This window comes from Dendrobates tinctorius, unplaced genomic scaffold (assembly GCF_039654945.1).
Source record: "Dendrobates tinctorius isolate UK_male_01 unplaced genomic scaffold, ASM3965494v1 ptg000062l, whole genome shotgun sequence".
NCBI lineage: Eukaryota > Metazoa > Chordata > Amphibia > Anura > Dendrobatidae > Dendrobates > Dendrobates tinctorius.
The window spans coordinates 26,721,091-26,742,794 of record NW_027361730.1 but is presented as its reverse complement, the minus strand read 5'-3'; the positions used below and the strand labels follow the sequence as shown (position 1 = coordinate 26,742,794).

Below are 21,704 nucleotides of genomic sequence, written 5' to 3'. Positions count from 1 at the left end.
TGCCTCAAAAGTGGATGTACCCACATGCGTCTCCTCCTCCGCGGATCCACTATCACAGGATATGGTTGGCCAAAGCGCCGTGACAAAAGCCAGGTAAAGAGAACCTGCTCGGTTGTATTGAATGTCAGACCCTCGGCCATGCTGCACAAAGAACACCAACACACCTCGTGAAAGCAAGGTGAGAAATGTACAGAATGTAGGCAGCCACCTGTTTCTGAGTGTATAAATAGGGTGCAGGCTAATGATTTAAATTGTTTGCAGGCCTCAAAACCGTTAAATGTCCATTTTGCAAGGCTGCGAGAAAATCTCGCCATACGGATTGCATACGGATTACATACGGATACACACATGCGCAAAATACGCGACCTCACCTTGCTTACGGATGACCTACGGACCACTATTTAGTGGTCATTGATCCGTATTACGCATGTAAAATACTGACCGTATTTTGCGCAGGTTAGTGTGACTCCAGCCTAAGTGGTCGCTACTGAGCTGCCACACAAGCAGATCTCACCAACGACATCGCTGGGGTCGGGGGTCGCTAGTGCTAGTGCCTTCTTGGAGGTAACGATGGTTTAGGGAAAAAGACAATGACTTCAAGCAGCAGCCCACTTTGTAACCAGTCTTCTAATTCAATCAGCATGAGAGAGTGATATCAGCAGCATTGTCTTAGGCTAGTTTCACACTAGCGTTTATTCGACGCAGCGCACGGTGCCGCTAAGCCCCGCCCCCTGCCGGCTCCCTGCCCGCCCCATCCGGTCATAGCCGCCTACTATCGCACATGGACGCTTGCGATCTGCGCACCCTATCTTTAGCATAGGGTGCGCAGATCGTGCGCTGGCCGTGCGCTAGTAGGATTTTGGCGTGCGCTGCGCACTTTTGAAGGTGCGCCGTGTGCGCCGAAATGCAACATGTTGCGTTCGGCACACACGGGCGCACCTTCAAAACTGCGCAGCGCACGCCAAAATCCTACTAGCGCACGGCCAGCGCACGATCTGCGCACCCTATGCTAAAGATAGGGTGCGCAGATAGTAGGCGGCGATGACCGGATGGGGCGGGCAGGGAGCCAGCAGAGGGCGGGGCTTAGCGGCGCCATGCGCTGCGTCAAATAAACGCTAGTGTGAAACTAGCCTAAGTTAACATTTTCTCATTAGGGAGATGATGTAAACAGGTCATTTTGTGTCAGGGCAGAAATTCAGTGGAAATGAGGTTTCTGTGATTAAGTTATTTTTTGTGGCAAGAAATAAGTTTGCAGTTATTGCAAATCTTCTGATCACTCTACATAACAATCAAGAGTTATTGCAAATTACCGCTATAAAAACTGAAGCAGCAAACATTGTGAAAACCAAAATGTGTGTCATTCTCAAAACTTTTGGCCACGATGGTACAATCTGAATGAACATATCAGCTAATATGTCCATAAAGAGAGCACAAAAGAGATCCGCACCGCTGCAGCACCTGTGTCCGCAAACCTATTACAAGTGTCCAAACCGCTATTAGGCTTCCTAACCCGGGCTCACGGGTGACAACTCAATGAAAAAACAGAGCAATTGTCCATGCACAAAAAAGAAGAATGGGGGTTGCACCGTCCCATAAAATCCAGTTTATTTTGGCAGTTTAAAACACACAGGACAGGAGGACCCGTAGAAGCGCATTTGCGCAAAATGATCGTCGTCCGGTCCACTCCACATGAGACTCTCCTGCAGGGCCGGACGGGGACTAAAATTCAGCCCTGGCATTTGAAGTTACACAGGCCCACTAGTCACATGGTGACTATATAATATTTTTGTAAAGTTGTAGGTTACAAGCAGTGAGAGGAGATTAACACGACTATATAACATGTAGTCACAGCTGTGTCCAGTATTTCAGCTCAGTCCTATTTATTGCTTTTAGGTACAGTACTCCTCCCAAAGCTCTGTCCCCTTTTGTACGCACGGTGTCAGAATTCCTGGCAGAACTGCTATCCATTGGGCAACCAGACCCCCTGGTCATAGCTGCCCCTATCATACCTCCCAACTTTTGAGGAAGGGAAAGAGGGAGAAAGACTGCAAATTTTAGGCCACGCCCGGCCACACCCATTCGGCAACTAGTCACACCCATGTCCACGCCTAATCGCACCCATTTAGCACTGCTGATCACACTGACTTGTACTGAGGGCACAGTGGCTGGCATTATGGGCACACTGACTGGCACTAAGGAAGAGAGAAAACAGAGAGAGAGAGAAAAAAGAAAAAAGAGAAAGAAAGAAAGAGGGGAAAAAAAGAAAGAAAGAACAGAGAGAGACAGAGAAAGAACAGAGAGAGAAAGAAAGAGGGGAAAGAAAGAACAGAGAGAGACAGAGAAAGAATAGATAGAGAAAGAAAGAAGTAAAGAAAAGAAAAGAAAGAAAGAACAGAGAGAAAGAAAGAGAGGAAAGAAAAAGAAAGAGGGGAAAGAAAGAACAGAGAGAGAGAGAAAGAAAAAAGAAAGATTAGAGAGAGAAAGAAAGAACAGAGAGAGAGAAAGAAAATGAGGGAAAGACAGAACAGAGAATGAGAAAGAAAGAACAGTGAAAGAAAGAAAAAGAGAGAAAGAAATAAAGAAAGATTCTATAAAGATACTATAGCAGCCCGGCTCCCATTGTAGTGCCCACCTGAGCCTCCCGATGCAGGACATATCATGATCCGCTTACATGGCCGGCATCCCCGATTCCAAGGCGATCCTGCTGTCTGCGCTGTCGGAGGAGGACACAGTGGTGGATCTGAAGCATTCCTGGTTCTGTTACAATCTCAAGAAATTATCTCATTTCCGGTCAGCTTCAAGCACATCACTTCAGGTGGAACATCATGTGTGTGTTTTAAAATGCTCCTCGGGGCTCCGCCGTGTACTCCTGTGTCCGTGGGAAAAGCACGCTTTGTATGCTTCGTACACACTTGGCTCCGCTCCGTACATCCCGTACACATATGGCTCCACTCCGTACACACACGGCTCCCCTCCGTATACCCCATACACACGCGGCTCCGCTCCGAACACCTCATACTCACGCGGCTCCGCTCCGTACACCAAGTACACACACGGCTCCGCTCCGTACATCCCGTACACATATGACTCCACTCCGTACACACACGGCTCCCCTCCGTATAACCCATACACACGCGGCTCCGCTCCGTACACCAAGTACACACACGGCTCTGCTCCGTACACCTCGTACACACGGTTCCGCTCCGTACACCTCGTACACACGGCTCCGCTCCGTACACCTCGTACACGCGGCTCTGTTTCGCACACCTCATACACACACGGCTCCTCTCCATACACTTCATACACACGCGGCTCCGCTCCGTACACCTCGTACACACGGCTCCGCTCCGTACACCTCGTACACACACTGCTCCGCTCCGTACACCTCGTACACACACAGCTCCGCTCCGTACACCTCGTACACACGGCTCCGCTCCGTACACTTCATACACACGCGGCTCCGCTCCGTACACCTCGTACACGCGGCTCCGCTCCGTACACCTCGTGCATGCGGCTCTGTTCCGTACACCTCATACACACATGGCTCCGCTCCGTACACCTCATACACACACGGCTCCGCTCCGTACACCTCGTGCATGCGGCTCTGTTCCGTACACCTCGTGCACACGGCTCTGTTCCGTACACCTTGTGCACGCGGCTCTGCTCCGTACACCTCGTGCACGCGGCTCTGCTCCGTACACCTCGTGCACGCGGCTCTGCTCCGTACACCTCGCACACACACGACTCCGCTCCATACACCTCGTACACACACTGCTCCGCTCCGTACACCTCGTACACACACGGCTCCTCTCCGTACACCTTGTACACACACAGCTCCGCTCCGTACACCTCGTGCACGCGGCTCTGCTCCGTACACCTCGCACACACACGACTCCGCTCCATACACCTCGTACACACACTGCTCCGCTCCGTACACCTTGTACACACACGGCTCCTCTCTGTACACCTTGTACACACACAGCTCCGCTCCGTACACCTCGTACACACACGGCTCCGCTCCGTACACCTTGTACACACGCGGCTCCTCTCCGTACACCTCATACACACACGGCTCCACTCCGTACACCTCGTACACACACGGCTCCGCTCAGTACACCCCATACACATACAGCTCTGCTACATCTACCCTGTAAACCCCTCCTGACCCCACACATACTTATCTCAGCCAGCACCATGACAACAGCACAGCAGAATCTTGCAGACACCAAGAGGCAAGGCTGAGCGCACAGGACCTGTGATGAGGTCACAGGAGGGGCGGAGTCAGGGGTCACATGATCAGGGGTCTGGACAAAGGCTCCTGATCATGTGACCCCTGACTCCTCCCCTCCTGTGACCTCATCACAGGTCCTGCGAACAGAGAAGGCAAGCGACACTGTGAGTGGCTGCGGGGGGGGGTGTCTCATGCTACGGCGAGGATGGGGTGTGTGGGGGGAGGCGTGGTGGCTTATCTCCCTGCAGTTCGGGAGGAACTTGGAAACTATCACCGCCGTGCCGCAGAGGGCCGGCGGCAGGAGCAACAGTGGCCGCAGCAGTTGGCAAGCGGCCAGATGATCGGGCGCTGCCGCCCGCGGCCCACATGACAGCGGCCCAGCGGGAAAATGCCCGGTTGGTTATATTGCCAATCCGGGCCTGCTCTCCTGTCCTGTATGTTTTAAACTGCCGAAATAAAGTGGATTTTATGGGACGGTGAGTGCAACCCCTATTCTTCTTTTTTGTGCATATCAGCTAATATATTTAGTGTAGAAATAGATACAGTAGGTTACACAAGTTAAACACATCAACGTTCCCTGTTTACACCTTAGCATTAGCTAGAGATATGAATTTGGCCATTGTAACTTTATATTGCATTTATATGCATTTTTTATTTTTCAAAGCTTACAATACATAATCAATAAGCGCACTCTGATAGGAGCACTGCGACTTAGAGGTGATATAATAGAATATTTATTTACCTTAGGGTTAAAGGCCAGTGTTTTGGGATCATTAGGATCCACTACTGAAGGGTATGGCTCAAATATAATACTCTTCCTTGGTGACTCAAGTGCAGCTCGACACATTGCAACCAGCAGACCCACAACCTACAGAAAACATGACACAAAAATAGACCATCATAATAACATAAGCAGAAATGGGTCATGTCAGGTCACATCTTTTAGATGTTACAGAAAATGGTCCTGCTAGGTTCTCCTGCTTTAAAGGGGTTGTCCGGGCTTTTCACATAATCTCAGTACATACTTGGGCTGCAGAATTATGACAATACAGACATATGTACATACAGTACTGACCCGAGGCATCATACCGACACGTCAGTGTTACCATATAGTACTGACCCGAGGCATCATACCGACACGTCAGTGTTACCATATAGTACTGACCCGAGGCATCATACCGACACATCAGTGTTACCATATAGTACTGACCCGAGGCATCATACCGACACGTCAGTGTTTCCATATAGTACTGACCCGAGGCATCATACCGACGTGTCAGTGTTACCATATAGTACTGACCCGAGACATCATACCGACATATCAGGGTTACCATATAGTACTGACCCGAGGCATCATACCGACACGTCAGTGTTACCATATAGTACTGACCCGAGGCATCATACCGACACGTCAGTGTTACCATATAGTACTGACCCGAGGCATCATACCGACGTGTCAGTGTTACCATATAGTACTGACCCGAGACATCATACCGACATATCAGGGTTACCATATAGTACTGACCCGAGGCATCATACCGACACGTCAGTGTTACCATATAGTACTGACCCGAGGCATCATACTGACGTGTCAGTGTTACCATATAGTACTGACCCGAGACATCATACCGACATATCAGTGTTACCATATAGTACAGACCCCAGACATCATACCGACACGTCAGTGTTACCATATAGTACTGACCCGAGGCATCATACCGACACGTCAGTGTTACCATATAGTACTGACCCGAGGCATCATACAGACACGTCAGTGTTACCATATAGTACTGACCCGAGGCATCATACAGACGTGTCAGTGTTACCATATAGTACTGACCCGAGACATCATACCGACATATCAGGGTTACCATATAGTACTGACCCGAGGCATCATACCGACACGTCAATGTTACCATATAGTACTGACCCGAGGCATCATACCGACGTGTCAGTGTTACCATATAGTACTGACCCGAGACATCATACCGACATATCAGTGTTACCATATAGTACTGACCCCAGACATCATACCGACACGTCAGTGTTACCATATAGTACTGACCCCAGACATCATACCGACACGTCAGTGTTACCATATAGTACTGACCCCAGACATCATACTGACACGTCAGTGTTACCATATAGTACTGACCCGAGACATCATACTGACACGTCAGTGTTACCATATAGTACTGACCCCAGACATCATACCGACACGTCAGTGTTACCATATAGTACTGACCCGAGACATCATACCGACATATCAGGGTTACCATATAGTACTGACCCGAGGCATCATACCGACATATCAATGTTACCATATAGTACTGACCCGAGACATCATACCGACATATCAGGGTTACCATATAGTGAACATGGTGAATAAAAAACCCAAAAAACAAATGTGTAATTGCACTTTGAATTTGATTCAAAAGAACAACTTGTCCTGCAAAAAACAACAACAAGCCTCAAATGTCTGTATTGACGGAAAAATAGAAAAGTTATGGAAGAAGTAGAGGGAAAAACAAAAAACAGAAAATTGCCCGGAGGTGATGGGAAAAAACATAAATAAATTGCAGCTTTTCTTTCCCAGCACTGGCAGAGGTGAATGGTCCGCGTGCACCGGTTATGTATTTCTGCTAGAAACATTATAAAGTGATAGGATATAGGTACACACCTTACACAGGCTGGAGGTATGCCAGGGTCAGAAAGGAATAGTGAAAAGCTAGGAAGGAATGGAGGAAGGGCTCCTCAACAACACAAACAAGCCCTCTATTTATAGTATCAGAATCCTTAGTATCATATATATCTCCATACATACTGTACACCCCCCAACACTTCACACTGTTACAGCTGCTGATTGGACAGGCTGCTTCCATCAGTATTTGTGTCATTAGAGACACAGTGCTCACACATACACTGCACCAAATCTGCTGCTGTGTGAAGACATCAGTGACACAGAGCTGTCTCATTCACACAGCAGAGGCTTTGTCACACAACAGATTACATCAGTGACTGCCATCCCCTGTGCAGATTAGAAGCTGCAGACCCCCATCACTGGCCATCACACAGTCTGTTCTCACTGCTGCCAGCAGCCTGGGACAGTGAGGGAAGGAATTACTGATGAGTTATGTATTGTAATCATGGAGTGGCCCAGAATACAGGACGATTTTCCCTCCTCGCTAGTATCACTTTCCATAGATCACTGTTCAGTGTGTGTCTGGGGGAGGAGCAGCTGGGTGGTCTGCTCTCTGCAGTGAGGCTGCTAGAGGGGGAGGATTTGTTACTGTGTGATGAGGGCTGCTTCAGGTGGACGGGGAGGGCCTGTAGCTATGGAGGGTGGGGTTGTTGCTATAGAGGGCATGTTTGGAGTAAAGTAGGAGGTTACGACTAGTTCTCATTTCAATGCCATAACACCCCCCCCCCTTGGACTTTCTGTTCAGAATATCTAGAAAACCGTGCAAACTAGTGACAGAAAGGAAATGACTTATTGTCATAATTCTGCAGCCCAGATATGTACTGAGATTATGTGAAAAGCCCGGACAACCCCTTTAAGTATTAAAGGGAATCTGTCCACAAAATTTCACCCCCAAGCTATTTATATGTGCATGTAGCTTTTACAAAAACAAGTTCAGCAATACATTTACATGACCAGTCCGTTCCTCCATTACTGAGAAATCAGCGTTTGAATTAATAAGCAATTGAGGATGTACACTCACTGGCCACTTTATTAGGTACACCATGCTAGTAAGGGGTTGGACCCCCTTTTGCCTTCAGAACTGCCTCAATTCTTCATGGCAGAGATTCAACAAGGTGCTGGAAGCATTCCTCAGAGATTTTGGACCATATTGACATGATGGCATCACACAGTTGGCGCAGATTTGTCAGCTGCACATCCCTGATGCGAATCTCCCGTTCCACCACATCCCAAAGATGCTCTATTGGATTGAGATCTGGTGACTGAGGAGGCCATTTGAGTACAGTAAACTCATTGTCATGTTCAAGAAACCAATCTGAGATGATTCGAGCTTTATGACATGGCGCATTATCCTGCTGAAAGTAGCCATCAGATGTTGGGTACATTGTGGTCATAAAGGGATGGACATGGTCAGCAACAATACTCAGGTAGGCTGTGGCGTTGCAACGATGCTCAATTGGTACCAAGGGGCCCAAAGAGTGCCCAGAAAAAATTCCCCACACCATGACACCACCACCACCAGCCTGAACCGTTGATACAAGGCAGGATGGATCCATGCTTTCATGTTGTTTAAGCCAAATTCTGACCCTACCATCCGAATGTCGCAACAGAAATCGAGACTCATCAGACCAGGCAACGTTTTTCCAATCTTCTACTGTCCAATTTCGATGAGCTTGTGCAAATTGTAGCCTCAGTTTCCTGTTCTTAGCTGAGAGGAGTGGTACCCAGTGTGGTCTTCTGCTGCTGTAGCCCATCTGCCTCAAAGTTCGACGCACTGTGCGTTCAGAGATGCTCTTCTGCCTACCTTGGTTGTAACGGGTGGCAATTTGAGTCACTGTTGCCTTTCTATCAGCTCGAACCAGTCTGCCCATTCTCCTCTGACCTCTGGCATCAACATGGCATTTCCGGCCACAGAACTGCCGCTCACTGGATTTTTTTTCTTTTTCGGACCATTCTCTGTAAACCCTAGAGATGGTTGTGCGTGAAAATCCCAGTAGATCAGCAGTTTCTGAAATTCTCAGACCAGCCCTTCTGGCACCAACAATCATGCCACGTTCAAAGGCACTCAAATCACCTTTCTTCCCCATACTGATGCTCGGTTTGAACTGCAGGAGATTGTCTTGACCATGTCTACATGCCTAAATGCACTGAGTTGCCGCCATGTGATTGGCTGATTAGAAATTAAGTCTTAACACACAGTTGGACAGGTGTACCTAATAAAGTGGCCAGTGAGTGTAGATCTAAAGCTTCTGTCACTCCAGCTCTATCCCCCTGCCAGTGCTGCCTTTTCCTGGCTGACTGACAGGTCCTTTTCCTGAAATCACACAGCATAGAGTCTGGAAAGCAGGAGGTAGAAGCACTGGACGATTCAATAACGGAGGAACAGACGGGCTAAGTAAAGGTATTGCTGGACTGGTCTTTGAAAAAGCTATATGTACATAAATAGTTTGTGGGGTTAAATCCTGCCAACAGATTGTTTTTAAAGGTAATATTTCATTTAAAAATAACCCATTATTTAAATCAGGTTTTTATGCTAAATTTATCTGTTTTAATTTTTTTCATAATGTTTAAAAATCCCTCTTACTTAGACTCATATTGCCCATTCTTTGCAGCAGCCACATGGACCATATTGTATTGTATTGAAGGATTTAATGAGCCATGCACAGGTGACTGTGAAGGGAAAGGACATTATTTAATGTGTATGGTGAATGCTCTGCTATATATACTATACAGTGGCATGTAAAAGTTTGGGCACCCCTGGTCCAAATTACTGTTATTGTAAACAGTTAAACTGAGGATGTTGAAGTTGAAGATGAAACGATCTTTATAAGCCATATAGTTAAAGATGACACATTTCCTTTGTGTTTTAGGCAACACAAATATAAATACTGTCACATTTTACATTTTAAAAAGGAAAATGGGCAGATGCAAAAGTTTGGGTACCCTTGGATATTTGTGTGCGCAGATAACTTTGACCACGTTTCAGAACTTAATTAGCCTGTTAGGGTAATGCCTTGTTCACTATCATGGTTAGGAAAGTCCAGGTGATGCATTTTCCCAGCTTTATAAAAACCCAGCATCCTCTAAGCTTGTGCCAAAAAAACAGCAGCCATGGGTTCTTCTAAGCAGCTGCTTAGCACTCTGAAAATGAAAATGGTGGAGGCCCACAAAGCAGGAAAAGGCTATAGCAAGATAGTAAAGAGTTTTCAAGTTTCCCTTTCCTCAGTTCAGAATGTAACTAAGAAATGGCAGTTAACAGGAACAGTGGAGGTCAAGATAAGGTCTAGAAGACCAAGCAAAATTTCAGTGAAAGCTCCTTGTAGGATTGCTAGAGAAGCAAATCAGAACCCCTGCTTGACTGCAAAATACCTTCAGAATGATTTAGCAGACTCTGGAGTTGTGGTACATTGTTCTACTGTTCAGAGGCATCTGCACAAATATGGCCTTCATGAAAGTCAAAAGTATGTAAAAAAACAATCAAAACAAGCCTGATGCATTTTGGAATCAAGTTCAGAATTTCAGGAACACAACATCCCGCCAACCATTAAGCATGGGAGTGGATCAATCATGCTTTGGGGTTGTGTGGCAGCCAATCGCATGGGAACATTTCAAGGGTATAGGGAAGAATGGATTCAATGAAATTTCAACAAATTCTTGATGCAAACATAACACTATCTGAAAAAGAGCTGAAGTTGAAAAGAGAATAGTTTCTACGAATGGATAATGATCCTAAATACATGTCAAAATCCACAGTAGACTACATCAAAAGGCACAAGCTGAAGGTTTTACAATGGCTCGCACAGTCCCCTGATCTGAAAATCATTGAAAATCTGTGGCTAGAGCTCAAAATAGCAGAGCATGCAAGATGACCCAGGAATCTCACAGAACTGGAAGAATTGTCCAAGGAAGAATGGTTGAAAATCTCTCAAATAAGAATTTAAAGACTGTTGGCTGGCTACAAAAAGCATTTACAAGCTGAGATACTTTCAAAAGGGGGGTGCTACTAGGTACTAACCATGCAGGGTGTCCAAACTTTTGCATCAGCTTATTATCCTTTTTGTATTTTTTAAAATGTAAAAGATAAATATATTTATATATATATATATATATATATATATATTTACCTAAAATACAAAGGAAATGTGATGTGCTATATTTAGCTGTAGATCTTTTAGAGATCATTTAATCTTCAGCTTGCTTAACTGATCACAATAAGTCATTGTGACTAGGGGTGCCCAAACTTTTATATGCCACTGTAAATAGCAGTGTTACCTTTCATTGTAAACTTGTCTGTGATGATAATGAGAGTGATGAAAGTCTTCTGTAAATAACAGGAAGTGTGGCTCTATTATTATTAGTGTGAAAATTGCTAGATTACTTATATTATTTTTTAGTAAAGTTCACTATATGAAAAATTGAAAAAATAATATTATAAAAAAATGGAAAAAAAAATCATAAAATCCTGATTTAAACAATAGATAATTTAATTCCCTTTAAAATTACAGCTGGAACATATTTTTAGAAGAGGTGGTACTCGACAGGTGTAAGGCTACTTTCACACATCAGGTTTTCGGCGTCAGGCGCGATCCGGCGTCGTGCCGGAGCGCCGGATCCTGCAAATATTTCGTAAAACCGGATGTGACGGATCCGTTTTTCTGCCGGATCCGTCTTGTTCTTGACAGACAAAACCGGATCCGTCTCATCCGGTTAATCCGGTTTTTGTTCCGTTTTTCGACGGATTATGCCGGATCCGGTTTTTAAAATTGACCCTTGTGGCCTTCCGAACGGGATTGGCTACTGGAAAACTATATATAGCATGTTCCTACAGCCCTTCTTTGACAGGTTGTAGAGGAGAAAGTGCAGGTTGGAGAGAAGAGCAAGTTACTGGCGAAGATGGATGTTGTCATTGGAAATATTTTGAAGAATTTGGCGGATTTTACAGCGGAGGCGAATCGTTTGAGGGTGATTGTTCTGGAGAAGGAGAGAGCGAGACAGCAGCGCATCAGGCATCGTAGACGACGTTTGTGGATCCACCCCATCACAGCCAAGAGAATGACGCGTGGGGTCTATTCTACACTCTGCATGGACCTTAGACGAAACCCAGATAAATTTTTTGGATATGTTCGGATGAAAATGGAGAATTTTGATTACTTGGTGGAGCGCATTGCACACCTCATAAGAAAAGCAGACACCTATTGCCGCTTCTCTGTTTCACCCGCAGAGCGTCTGATGGTGACTTTAAGGTAAGCCACATTTATTGGATATGCTCACATCAGAGCACACTTTCACTGCAATCTTGTTGGTGGTAGTTTGTATCTCCAAGTGTTATAGCTGAGTTTTGGTATGTAATGCTGTGATTTTAAACTAATTGATTGTTTTTTAATTCCCCACAGATTTCTTGCAACTGGAGAATCCCTTTCGTCACTGCATTTCCAGTACAGACTCGGGATTTCCACCATATCTGGAATAGTGAAGTACACATGCCGTGCACTGTGGGACTCCTTAGCTGAAGAGTTTTTACCAGAGCCCACAACAGAGAGGTGGATTGAAATTTCAGAAAAGTTTCAACAGATATGTCAGTTTCCCAACTGCTTGGGCGCTGTGGACGGGAAACATATCCGCATTGTAAAGCCAGCTGGATCGGGATCGGAATATTTCAATTACAAGAAATATTTTTCCATTGTCCTCATGGCCATCGCTGACGCGGAATACAAATTTATTGCTGTTGATATTGGGGCCTATGGCCGCTCCAATGACTCTCAAGTTTTCAAACTGTCTGCCATGGGGCGTAAACTGTATGGAAACACCTTCCAGTTCCCACCCCCTAGACCGCTGCCGCAAAAATCTGGTCCACCTATGCCATTTGTCTGTGTAGGGGATGAAGCCTTCCAGCTGTCAGAACACCTTTTGAAACCGTACTCTAGCAGAGGATTGACAAGAACAAAACGCATTTTTAATTACCGCCTCACAAGAGCAAGAAGAATGGTTGAATGTACCTTTGGTATTCTGACAGCCAAATGGCGGGTCCTATTGACTGCGATCAACCTCAAGACAGAAACTGTGGACGAGGTGATCAAAGCTTGCGTGGTACTCCACAATTTTGTTATCTGCAAGGAACCCATTTCCATTGAGGACACCTCTGAAGAAACCACCTTGCAAGATTACCATGACATTACCACTAGAAGTTCTGTGACGGTTTCAGTAATGAGGGACAATTTTGCACTATACTTTATGTCACCTCAAGGCAGAGTACACTGGCAGGATGACAGAGTGTGAAAGATTTGTGCCCTAACCAAACTTGTGTACCTTCTGGACCAACAGTATATACCTTTGCCAACCAAAGTTGGCTATCTTGTCATGGTCTTACTATTTTTAGCTTTAGGCCACAGGTGTGTACCTGGTTGTGTTTTATGCAAAGAATTTCACCTTGGAACAAAAGTTGTGTACATTGTTAGGAAATCACCAACAATAAACACAACTTTTTAGGTGAAATACTTTGCTTCAAACACAACCAGGAACACAACTGTGGCAAAAAGGTAAAATGTACCCACAGTTATATACCTGGTTTTGAATACCTTTTTACCTATGAAATACCCTGTATTTAACCTTTTTTTTAAACATATTTCGCCGCAGAAAGAAATGACAGACAACCATTGTGAAACGATAATTTAACTTTTATTTAAAATATTTTTTTTTTGTAAAATGTTTTTAATGTGCAAAAAACTTTTTTAATAAAGGTTTTAAAAACAATAGGCATTTTTATTAAAAAACACACATTACAAATCTGTGTAGTGTGGGGTGGAAATACTGCTGGAGGGACTGCGGGACACTTCGACACTGGGAGTGTGGAGAGAGGACTGGGATCGTGGTGGGGAAGGAACAGTTAGAGGTGAAGGTGTGGAAAAAGCTACAGAATGGGTGGACATGTGGGAGGCAGAAGAGGTGGTGGGCGGTGGAGTGGAGGGTTGGGCAGGGACTGTAGGAACAGATGATGTTGATGGCAAGTTGTATGGGGAAGGAGTTTGGTAGGGGGAAGGAGTTTGGTACGGGGCAGGTTGCTGGAAGTGGGGAGGTTGCTGGTACTGGGGAGGTTGCTGGTACTGGGGAGGTTGCTGGTACTGGGGAGGTTGCTGGTACTGGGGAGGTGGCTGGTGCTGGGGAGGTGGATGGTATGTAATAGGAGGGGGAGGATGGAAAGTGGCTGGAGGGGATGCAGGTGGAGGAACTACTGTGGTGGGAGGAGGAGGTTGGGAGGTAACGTGCTGGAGAGCACCGTGGCATGAATGCATTACATGCATCTGCTGGGTGGGAGAGAGCGTTTCCATGCGCTCCACAACAGACCTGAAAAAGGTGTGGTTTGGCGAAGATCTTGCTTCTGAATGCATGGTTTGCAGAAGTGTCTTCACCTCCAGAATGCTGGAGTTGATCTGCTGAAAGCCTGCGGAGATTTGCTCTGACAAGACTTTTAGACAGTTCTGGAAAGATGCATTCAGATGCAAGAACTCTGGCGCATAAGTCTTTTCCTGACCCCTCTGCCGCTGCCGCCCAGTACCCGCAGGTGTACTAGAGGTGGCAGGGGCAGAAGGGTGGGGTAAAGGGAAAGCGATCTCCTCACCAGCAGCTTCATGTAATGTAGGGATCGCCTCAGAAGGGTCCAATCGTGCAGGCTCCCGAGTGCTGCTCACCGTGCTGTGGAATAAAGAGAAAAAAAAACAATTAAAATAGTGACATGGTATGGCCCTGGCTGCAAAAAAAAAAGTTACATAGAAACATTTTTTTCACATGTGCTGTGTAATATTTACCTTTTGGTGACCATTGTTTCCCGGAGGAACGACAGGGCTTGTGCGTACTTGTACTTGCTCCTGCGTCCTCCAGATCCACTCGGGGCCCGCATCTCTTTATTGAACTCCTTCTTGAAACGATCCCTCACAGACCGCCACCGCTTCACAATTCTGTCCCCTGAAATGAGAAAGGAGTGGTTAGTATACAACATCAGTGTTTCCCAAACTCCAGTCCTCATGGTCCCCAGGGGTCATGTTTTCAGGATTTCCATAGTAAATGGAAATCCTGAACACATGATCCGTGGGGACCACGAGGACTGGAGTTCGGGAAACACTGGTTTACATCAAGCAACCGGTACTGTATATACTTACGCTCTTTAATCTGGGCCCGAGCATCGAGGTCCTCCCAGCAGTCCACAAGGAGCAAACAGATTTCCTCCCAGAGTCGTCGGGTAACGATCAGGTCAGCATGGCGGCGGTCAGCCATATTCCATAGCGGCTCCCTTTCTCTGACGAGATCGATGAGGTGGTCCACATCAATCCCTCCATCCTCACCGTCAGAGTCGAGAGCACGCTGTGAAGGCTGTTAAAGAAAAAGACAAAAATAACATAATTAGCCTCCACAAAAGAAATGAAATAAAAAGTGCAAAAAAACAAAACACAAATATTTATACTTACACGCTGGTGACAGCCGCGTTGCTGTCGCCGACGACCCTGGGAGGCACTGCGAGGACCTCTTGGCCGAGCACCAGATTGGGAAGACTAGAGAAGAAAACAAAAAATGTTATGTCTTTGGATGTAGGCATTTGTTTGATGTGTGTGGTCTGCAGAACATTGTTTTCTATGTGTTGTGTGTAGTGTGATGTTGTGTTTCTGCGTTTCATGCAAAAAACTTACCAATTGTGAGCCCATTCCAGGTGTCTGTCCACCCCTTCCTTCTTCTTCTGGGAGCTCCTCTTCATCTTGTGATTCCTGTTTTGAAATAAAAGGCAATGAATAGACATATATTACAGAGATGATGGATTTTGGAAATAAAAACTTACCGTCAAACGCTGACGATGCGAGGGAGGGCTCCCAGAAGAAGATGTGCTGTCTTCCTACTGGCCAGACTCCATGCCTGTGGGTGGTGTTGCTGCCAGTGCTGCCACTGTTGCTGCTGCTGCATCTCTTGGGCGGCTGTTGAATAAAGAGAAACAAAGGGGCAATGAATATCTTGATATTCCATGGCCCTAGTTTGGAGGAATGGGGGATTTGATAATTACCGTCTCTCATCTGCTGCTGGACTCCCCTCCCGTTGTTCAGCATGCTGCTCCATTTGGGGTGGTGGTGGTGCTGATGGTGCTGCTGCAGTGGTCTCCTGCCTTCTCCTGCGCCTGGTTGCTGTCTTGGGTGGCATGTTGGGTGTGGCTGAGGGTCCCACTGTCATGCTTTTATATATGTGTCTTGTGGGCAGAGCTACTGAGTATGCTCAGACCAAAAAAAACGGATCTGGCCACCGGATCCGGCTGTCGCCGGATCCGGCGCATTGCGGCGCTCATAGGCTTTCATTGTGTGAAAAAGGCGTGAAATCCGGCGTGTTCGGCTTTTTTGCCGGAGACAAAAAACGTTACAGTAGCCGTTTTTTCCAGACGCCGGATTGCGACACATTGCCGGATCCGGCGAAAACCGGATGAAACGCATGGCCATCCGGCGCGATCCGGCTCAAATGCAAGTCAATGGGGGGGAAACCGGATCCGGCATTGCATTTTGCCGGATCCGGTTTTTGTCAAAAGCGCCGGATCGCGCCTGACGGCGAAAACCTGATGTGTGAAAGAGGCCTAAAGCAGCCAATGGTCACTACAAGTCTGTGGCTTTCACTGCCCTTTTTTAACCTTGTAAGTAACCAAGAAGCAGTCCTAACGTTCATTATTATTAGATTTACCTCAGCTCCTGTAGCCACTTCTTCAGCAGCTCCAGACATCACTCCCAGAGTGTAAAAAGAGAAGACGCAGAGCTCCCTTGTACACACTGCTGGCTGCGGCATATGAAATGGTGAATATAGAAGGAAATTAATACAGAAAACAAAAAGGCAATGACTGTAACATAGCCTGTAACATAGCAGGTTATTACATTTTTCACGACAAAATGGACCCACCTTGAGCATAGATGCATTCTGGAAGACATGCTGCTCATCACACACTACACAATACTCATTCAGAGTGGGTAGCCGCTGTTCTGCATACTTCATTATCTATGGAAGGGAAAAAACTATAAGACGCGTTCACACTGAAAATTGTGAAAAGAAGTGGAAAGAAAATAGAATAAACAATATTCATTATTGAATGTGTGGGGTATCACGGGTGTAAGGGGGTGGAGAATAAAGCAAACTTAAAATTTGAAATAATATAGAAAATTTGGAATATTAGCTGACAACTCACCTGCACCAGAAATCCATATTCCAGAGTGGGAACTGTCTTGCAATGCCCACTGACCTGCAGGGAGTGATTAGATTAATATTAAAAGATACTATACATGGGTAAATCCCAACCCCCACTGTCACTCTTTCACCACTCAGTGTGTCTTGAACACAGTTACTGTCAGCTCAGCCGTCCAATCTGGTTAAGGGAAGTGCTGAAGTTGTCAGTCCTTTGATTGACAGCTCAGTAATCCAATCTGCTGCAGTGGTATGCTGAGCTGTCAGTGTTTTGATTAACAGCTCGGCCATCAATCTGAGACTGGGAGGTGTTGCGTTGTCTTCAGGTGTTCCCTGTCCCACGTGATTGCCCAGCTACTTACTGTAGCTGGGCTGTCAGTCACATATCTCTTCCAGATATAGATTCAGCTAAGTGTGGTTTGTTTCTCTGTGCCTTGTGCTTTGCTTATGGATCTTTTTGCTGCCTGACCTTCGACCTCGTTTTAACCATCTGTTTTGCTTACCCCCTGTGCTCTGATCCGCTATCCTGGTATTCTGACCTAGGACCATTACCTAACTATTCCTTTGTCTCTTCCCTCTGTTTATGACGTACCCTCCGGGCTCTTGACCTCTGACTTCTCTGACTCATGGCTTGTCCGTGAGAAGTTACTCAGCCTCACACCCACTAAGAGGCTCTACTATTACAGTGGCATATAAAAGTTTGGGCACCCCTGGTCAAGATTACTGTTATTGTGAACAGTTAAGCAAGTTGAAGATGAAAAGACCTCTAAAAGGCCTTAAGTTAAAGATGACACACTTCCTTTGTATTTTAGACAAAAAAATATATGTTTATTTATCTTTTACATATTAAAAATTACAAGAAGAAAAATGGGCAGATGCAAAAGTTTAGGCATCCTTGAAGATTTTTGTTTTCAGATAACTTTTAGCAAGGATCCAGACCTTCTTTAGCCTGTTGGGTTAATGGCTTGTTCAGTATCATTGTTAGGAAATGCTAGGTGATGCAAATTTTCCAGCTTTATAAAAATCCAGTCTCCTGTAACCTTGTGCCAAAAACCAACAGCCATGGGTTATTCTAAGCAGCTGCCTAGCACACTGAAAATGAAAATGGTGGAGGCCCATAAAGCAGGAGAAGGCTATACGAAAATAGCAAAGCATTTTCAAGTTTCCCTTTCCTCAGTTTGAAATATAATTTACAAATGGCAGTTACCAGGTACCGTGGAGATCAAGATAAGGTCTAGAAGACCAAGCAAAATTTCAGCAAGATCTTATTTACTAGAAAGGCAAAAAAGAACTCTCGCTTGCCTGCAATAGACATTCAGAAAGATTTTGCAGAATCAGGAGTTGTTGTACATTGTTCTACTGTTCAGAGACACCTGCACAAATATGGCCTTCATGGAAGAGTCATCAGAAGAAAACTGCTCCTGCGTCCTCACCATAAAATTCAGCATCAGAAGTATGGAAAAGAACATCTAAACACACCTGATGCATTTTGAAAACAAGCCCTGAGGACCAATGAGGTTAAAATAGAACTCTTTGGCCACAATGATCAAAGGAATGTGTGGAGAAAAAAGGGCACAGAATTTCAGGAAAAGAACATCTCACCAACCATTAAGCATGATGTGGATTAATCATGCATTGGCATTGTGTTGCAACCAATGGCATGGGGAACATTTCAGTTGAAAAGAGGATGACTTCTACAAATGGATAATGATCCTAAACACACGTCAAAATGACTACCTCAAAAGGCACAAGCTGAAGGTTTTACAGTGGCCCTCACAGTCCCCTGAGCTGAACATCATTGAAAATCTGTGGCTAGAACTCAAAATAGTAGTGCATGCAAGACGAGACAGGAATCTCACAGAACTGGAAGAATTTTCCAAGGAAGAATGGATGAAAATCCCTCAAACAAAAATTGAAAGACTCTTGTCTGGCTACAAAAAGTGTTTACTTTCAAAAGGGGATGCTACTTTTGCATAGGTCCATTTTCCTTTTTGTAATTTTTAAAATGTAAAATATGAAAATATATATTTTTTGCCTAAAATACAAAGTAAATGTGTCATCTTTAACTTTAGGCCTTTTTAGAGATCATTTCATCTTCAACTTGCTTAGCTTTTCACAATAACAGTAATTTTGACCAGGGGTGCCCAAAGTTTTACATGCCACTGTTTAATGTGCTGCCATCTGGCTTGTCTCACTTATCTAACGTTCTCATAAGGCAGCTGTGTCCAGGTTTTCCTTGCTTGTATTCTACCACATGTATACTATTACTATCTCTTTTTTAGTTCTCAATAATATTACATACTCATAATATATATATAATATTTTTTTTCTTTAAATATAAATATTTTAGTTGGTAATTTACCCTGGTGTTTACAATCTGTACCAGTAATGCAGTATTTATGCCAATGAATACAAAAGCTGACGTAAATATCAATTCAGGCCAAAAAGTCTATTTCCATCATCTAAAGCACATACAATCTCCATGTAGCTCATTGCATGTAACTCTACTGGTCCACTAATCTAATGTGGAACCTCTTCTTTTAGTCACTTGCTTCATTGGCTTTCTGTTCTATGATTAGGATTGATAGTATAATGGACTTTCACATAGAGAAAAGTAGATAATTGATCCTGACAAGATCTGGATTTACATGAAAAAAATCCAAAAAATGACAAGCAAATACTGGGGCATATCATACAGTGCTAGAGTGTACATACAATCCATATTCTATTCCCTATCTAACTTCTCTTAACTCACCTCTCCCTCTTTCTGACCAGAAACTACTTACGTTCTCTTCTCTCTACTCTCCAGGCCCACAATCCCCTCTCCACAAACTTGCACATGATAGCAGAAATCTAAAACACCTCGACCTGCACTCACTTTCTGAAACCCTTCTCCCTCTTACAGACATTAGTTCCTTACACAATGCAGATGCTAATGCTGCTTTATATAACACCACAACAGCTGCAGCTCTTGAATCAATTTCCCCCTTACCCATACCTAAGCTCGCACAATCAACAGGCAACCCTGGCTCACCAGTCAGACTAAAGAACTAAGGCGGGCATCCAGGTTTACTGAGCGGAGATGGAAAAGATCCCTTTCCAATGAACACTTCATCACATTCAAACGGCCCCTCACTGCTTTCAAGTGCACACTCACTGGTGCAAAACAAACATATTACTCATCTCTCAAACAGCTATTAAAAATTTTCAATTCTCTCCTCTGTCCCCCTCTGCCTCCTACCTCTCCTCTAATTTCAGCTGAACACTACAGACTCTCTCATCTCTTGGCATTACAGACTTGACCCTATCTACTCATACCTAATAGACTGGACATTCAGCAGTGGGATGACTTTAACACTTTTGATCAAAATAGTGTTAACTAAGTAACCTATGCTTTACTACTGTATTACTACTAGCTCTTTCCTTACTGCAGGATATCTATTCACTGTTTTTATTCTGTTTTTTGTCTGGTAATGGCCGCAGTGTGAATGTGTACCACCACATTGCACTTATTCTAACAGGAATGCTCGGCTATGGTTTCTGTTTTGATAAACTGAGGTTGGTAGAGTGTTTATAATAGTATATAGAAGCTCGACTGCTTTCTACATGTACATACCTATTTTTTAGTAGGATAATAAATAAAGGCTAAGTTTTTCCTGCAATATTTAGGAACTTGGAAAAATATCTATTTTTCTGGTACTTTTTCACTTGTAAAGTTCTTTGAATTGATCTGTAACAGGCTTGTTGGCTAATGACAGTATGCATACGCATTATCTAGCAGTCATATCTGTTTAACTTAAATAATGGTTAATTATAGTGGTTTGAAAAAACCACTATATTGTAATCCGAACGCTGCTAACTTATTATAGTGGTTTGAAAAAACCACTATATTGTAATCCGAACGCTGCTAACTTATTCTTCTTCTTATTATTATTATTAAGTTGATTTCCGCAATTAATGCGGCCCGAACCGCTACACGCACAGACTCCGTTGAGGTGACGTTTCGAAGCCAGCGTCCATGAGAGGTGTGCTAAGTATTTTTCGTTTCGATCGGATTTGTAGTTTTTGCGCAATTTGCGGTTGAAATTTTTTTTCCCGTCATTGGAATGCACTGTCTCCAATGCTTTTCAATAGGAAATGGCAAAACGTGCCCTGAGGCGATTGAAATGGCAGTTGAGCTCATTGATATGCGCAGGCAGACCCAGTTACTATGCCAACGCCTACGAACATCACATGACGCCCCCAAGACAGAGCTTCTGCCACATAATATCAGCTCTTAAAGCGAAACTCACAGCACAAATGCAAATCTAGCTTCATCACATGACACATGCCCCTGAGAGAGAATGTGTGCGCCAAAGTGGATTTAAAAGAAGCCGAGTGAGCCAAATAGCTCTTAAAGGGCCAACGCGCCAAAGTGATTGTTAAAGGGCCAGCGCACCCAAATGAGTCTTAAAGGGCCGACACACCAAATCGGAGACTGAGCCACCCCGGCCTCCAAATCGGAGGCTGAGCCACCCCGGCCTCCAAATCGGAGGCTGAGCCACCCCGGCCTCCAAATCGGAGGCTGAGCCACCCCGG

General features: G+C 44.9%; 1 protein-coding gene and 1 long non-coding RNA gene across 8 annotated transcripts in view; one reads left to right on the top strand and one right to left on the bottom strand.

The window, feature by feature from the left end:
• Positions 1-21,704, bottom strand: part of PARP6 (poly(ADP-ribose) polymerase family member 6) — a 131,751-nt gene that overhangs the window by 47,109 nt on the left and 62,938 nt on the right. For all 4 annotated transcript variants that reach the window (XM_073579439.1, XM_073579441.1, XM_073579440.1 and 1 more), the window contains exons 10-13: positions 17,131-17,184; positions 16,848-16,943; positions 16,635-16,727; positions 4,974-5,099 (exon numbers count right to left, since the gene is read on the bottom strand). In XM_073579439.1, the coding sequence (XP_073435540.1) occupies positions 4,974-5,099; positions 16,635-16,727; positions 16,848-16,943; positions 17,131-17,184 (369 nt within the window). The remainder of the gene's footprint in view (positions 1-4,973; positions 5,100-16,634; positions 16,728-16,847; positions 16,944-17,130; positions 17,185-21,704) is intronic.
• Positions 4,346-21,704, top strand: part of LOC141093021 (uncharacterized) — a 105,885-nt gene continuing 88,526 nt past the window's right edge. For 2 of the 4 annotated variants that reach the window (XR_012232971.1, XR_012232968.1), the window contains exon 1: positions 4,573-4,707. This is a non-coding gene — a long non-coding RNA (uncharacterized lncRNA). Of the gene's footprint in view, positions 4,396-4,572; positions 4,708-21,704 lie in introns of those variants that run through there. The other 2 variants (XR_012232970.1, XR_012232969.1) reach the window with 2 other exon arrangements.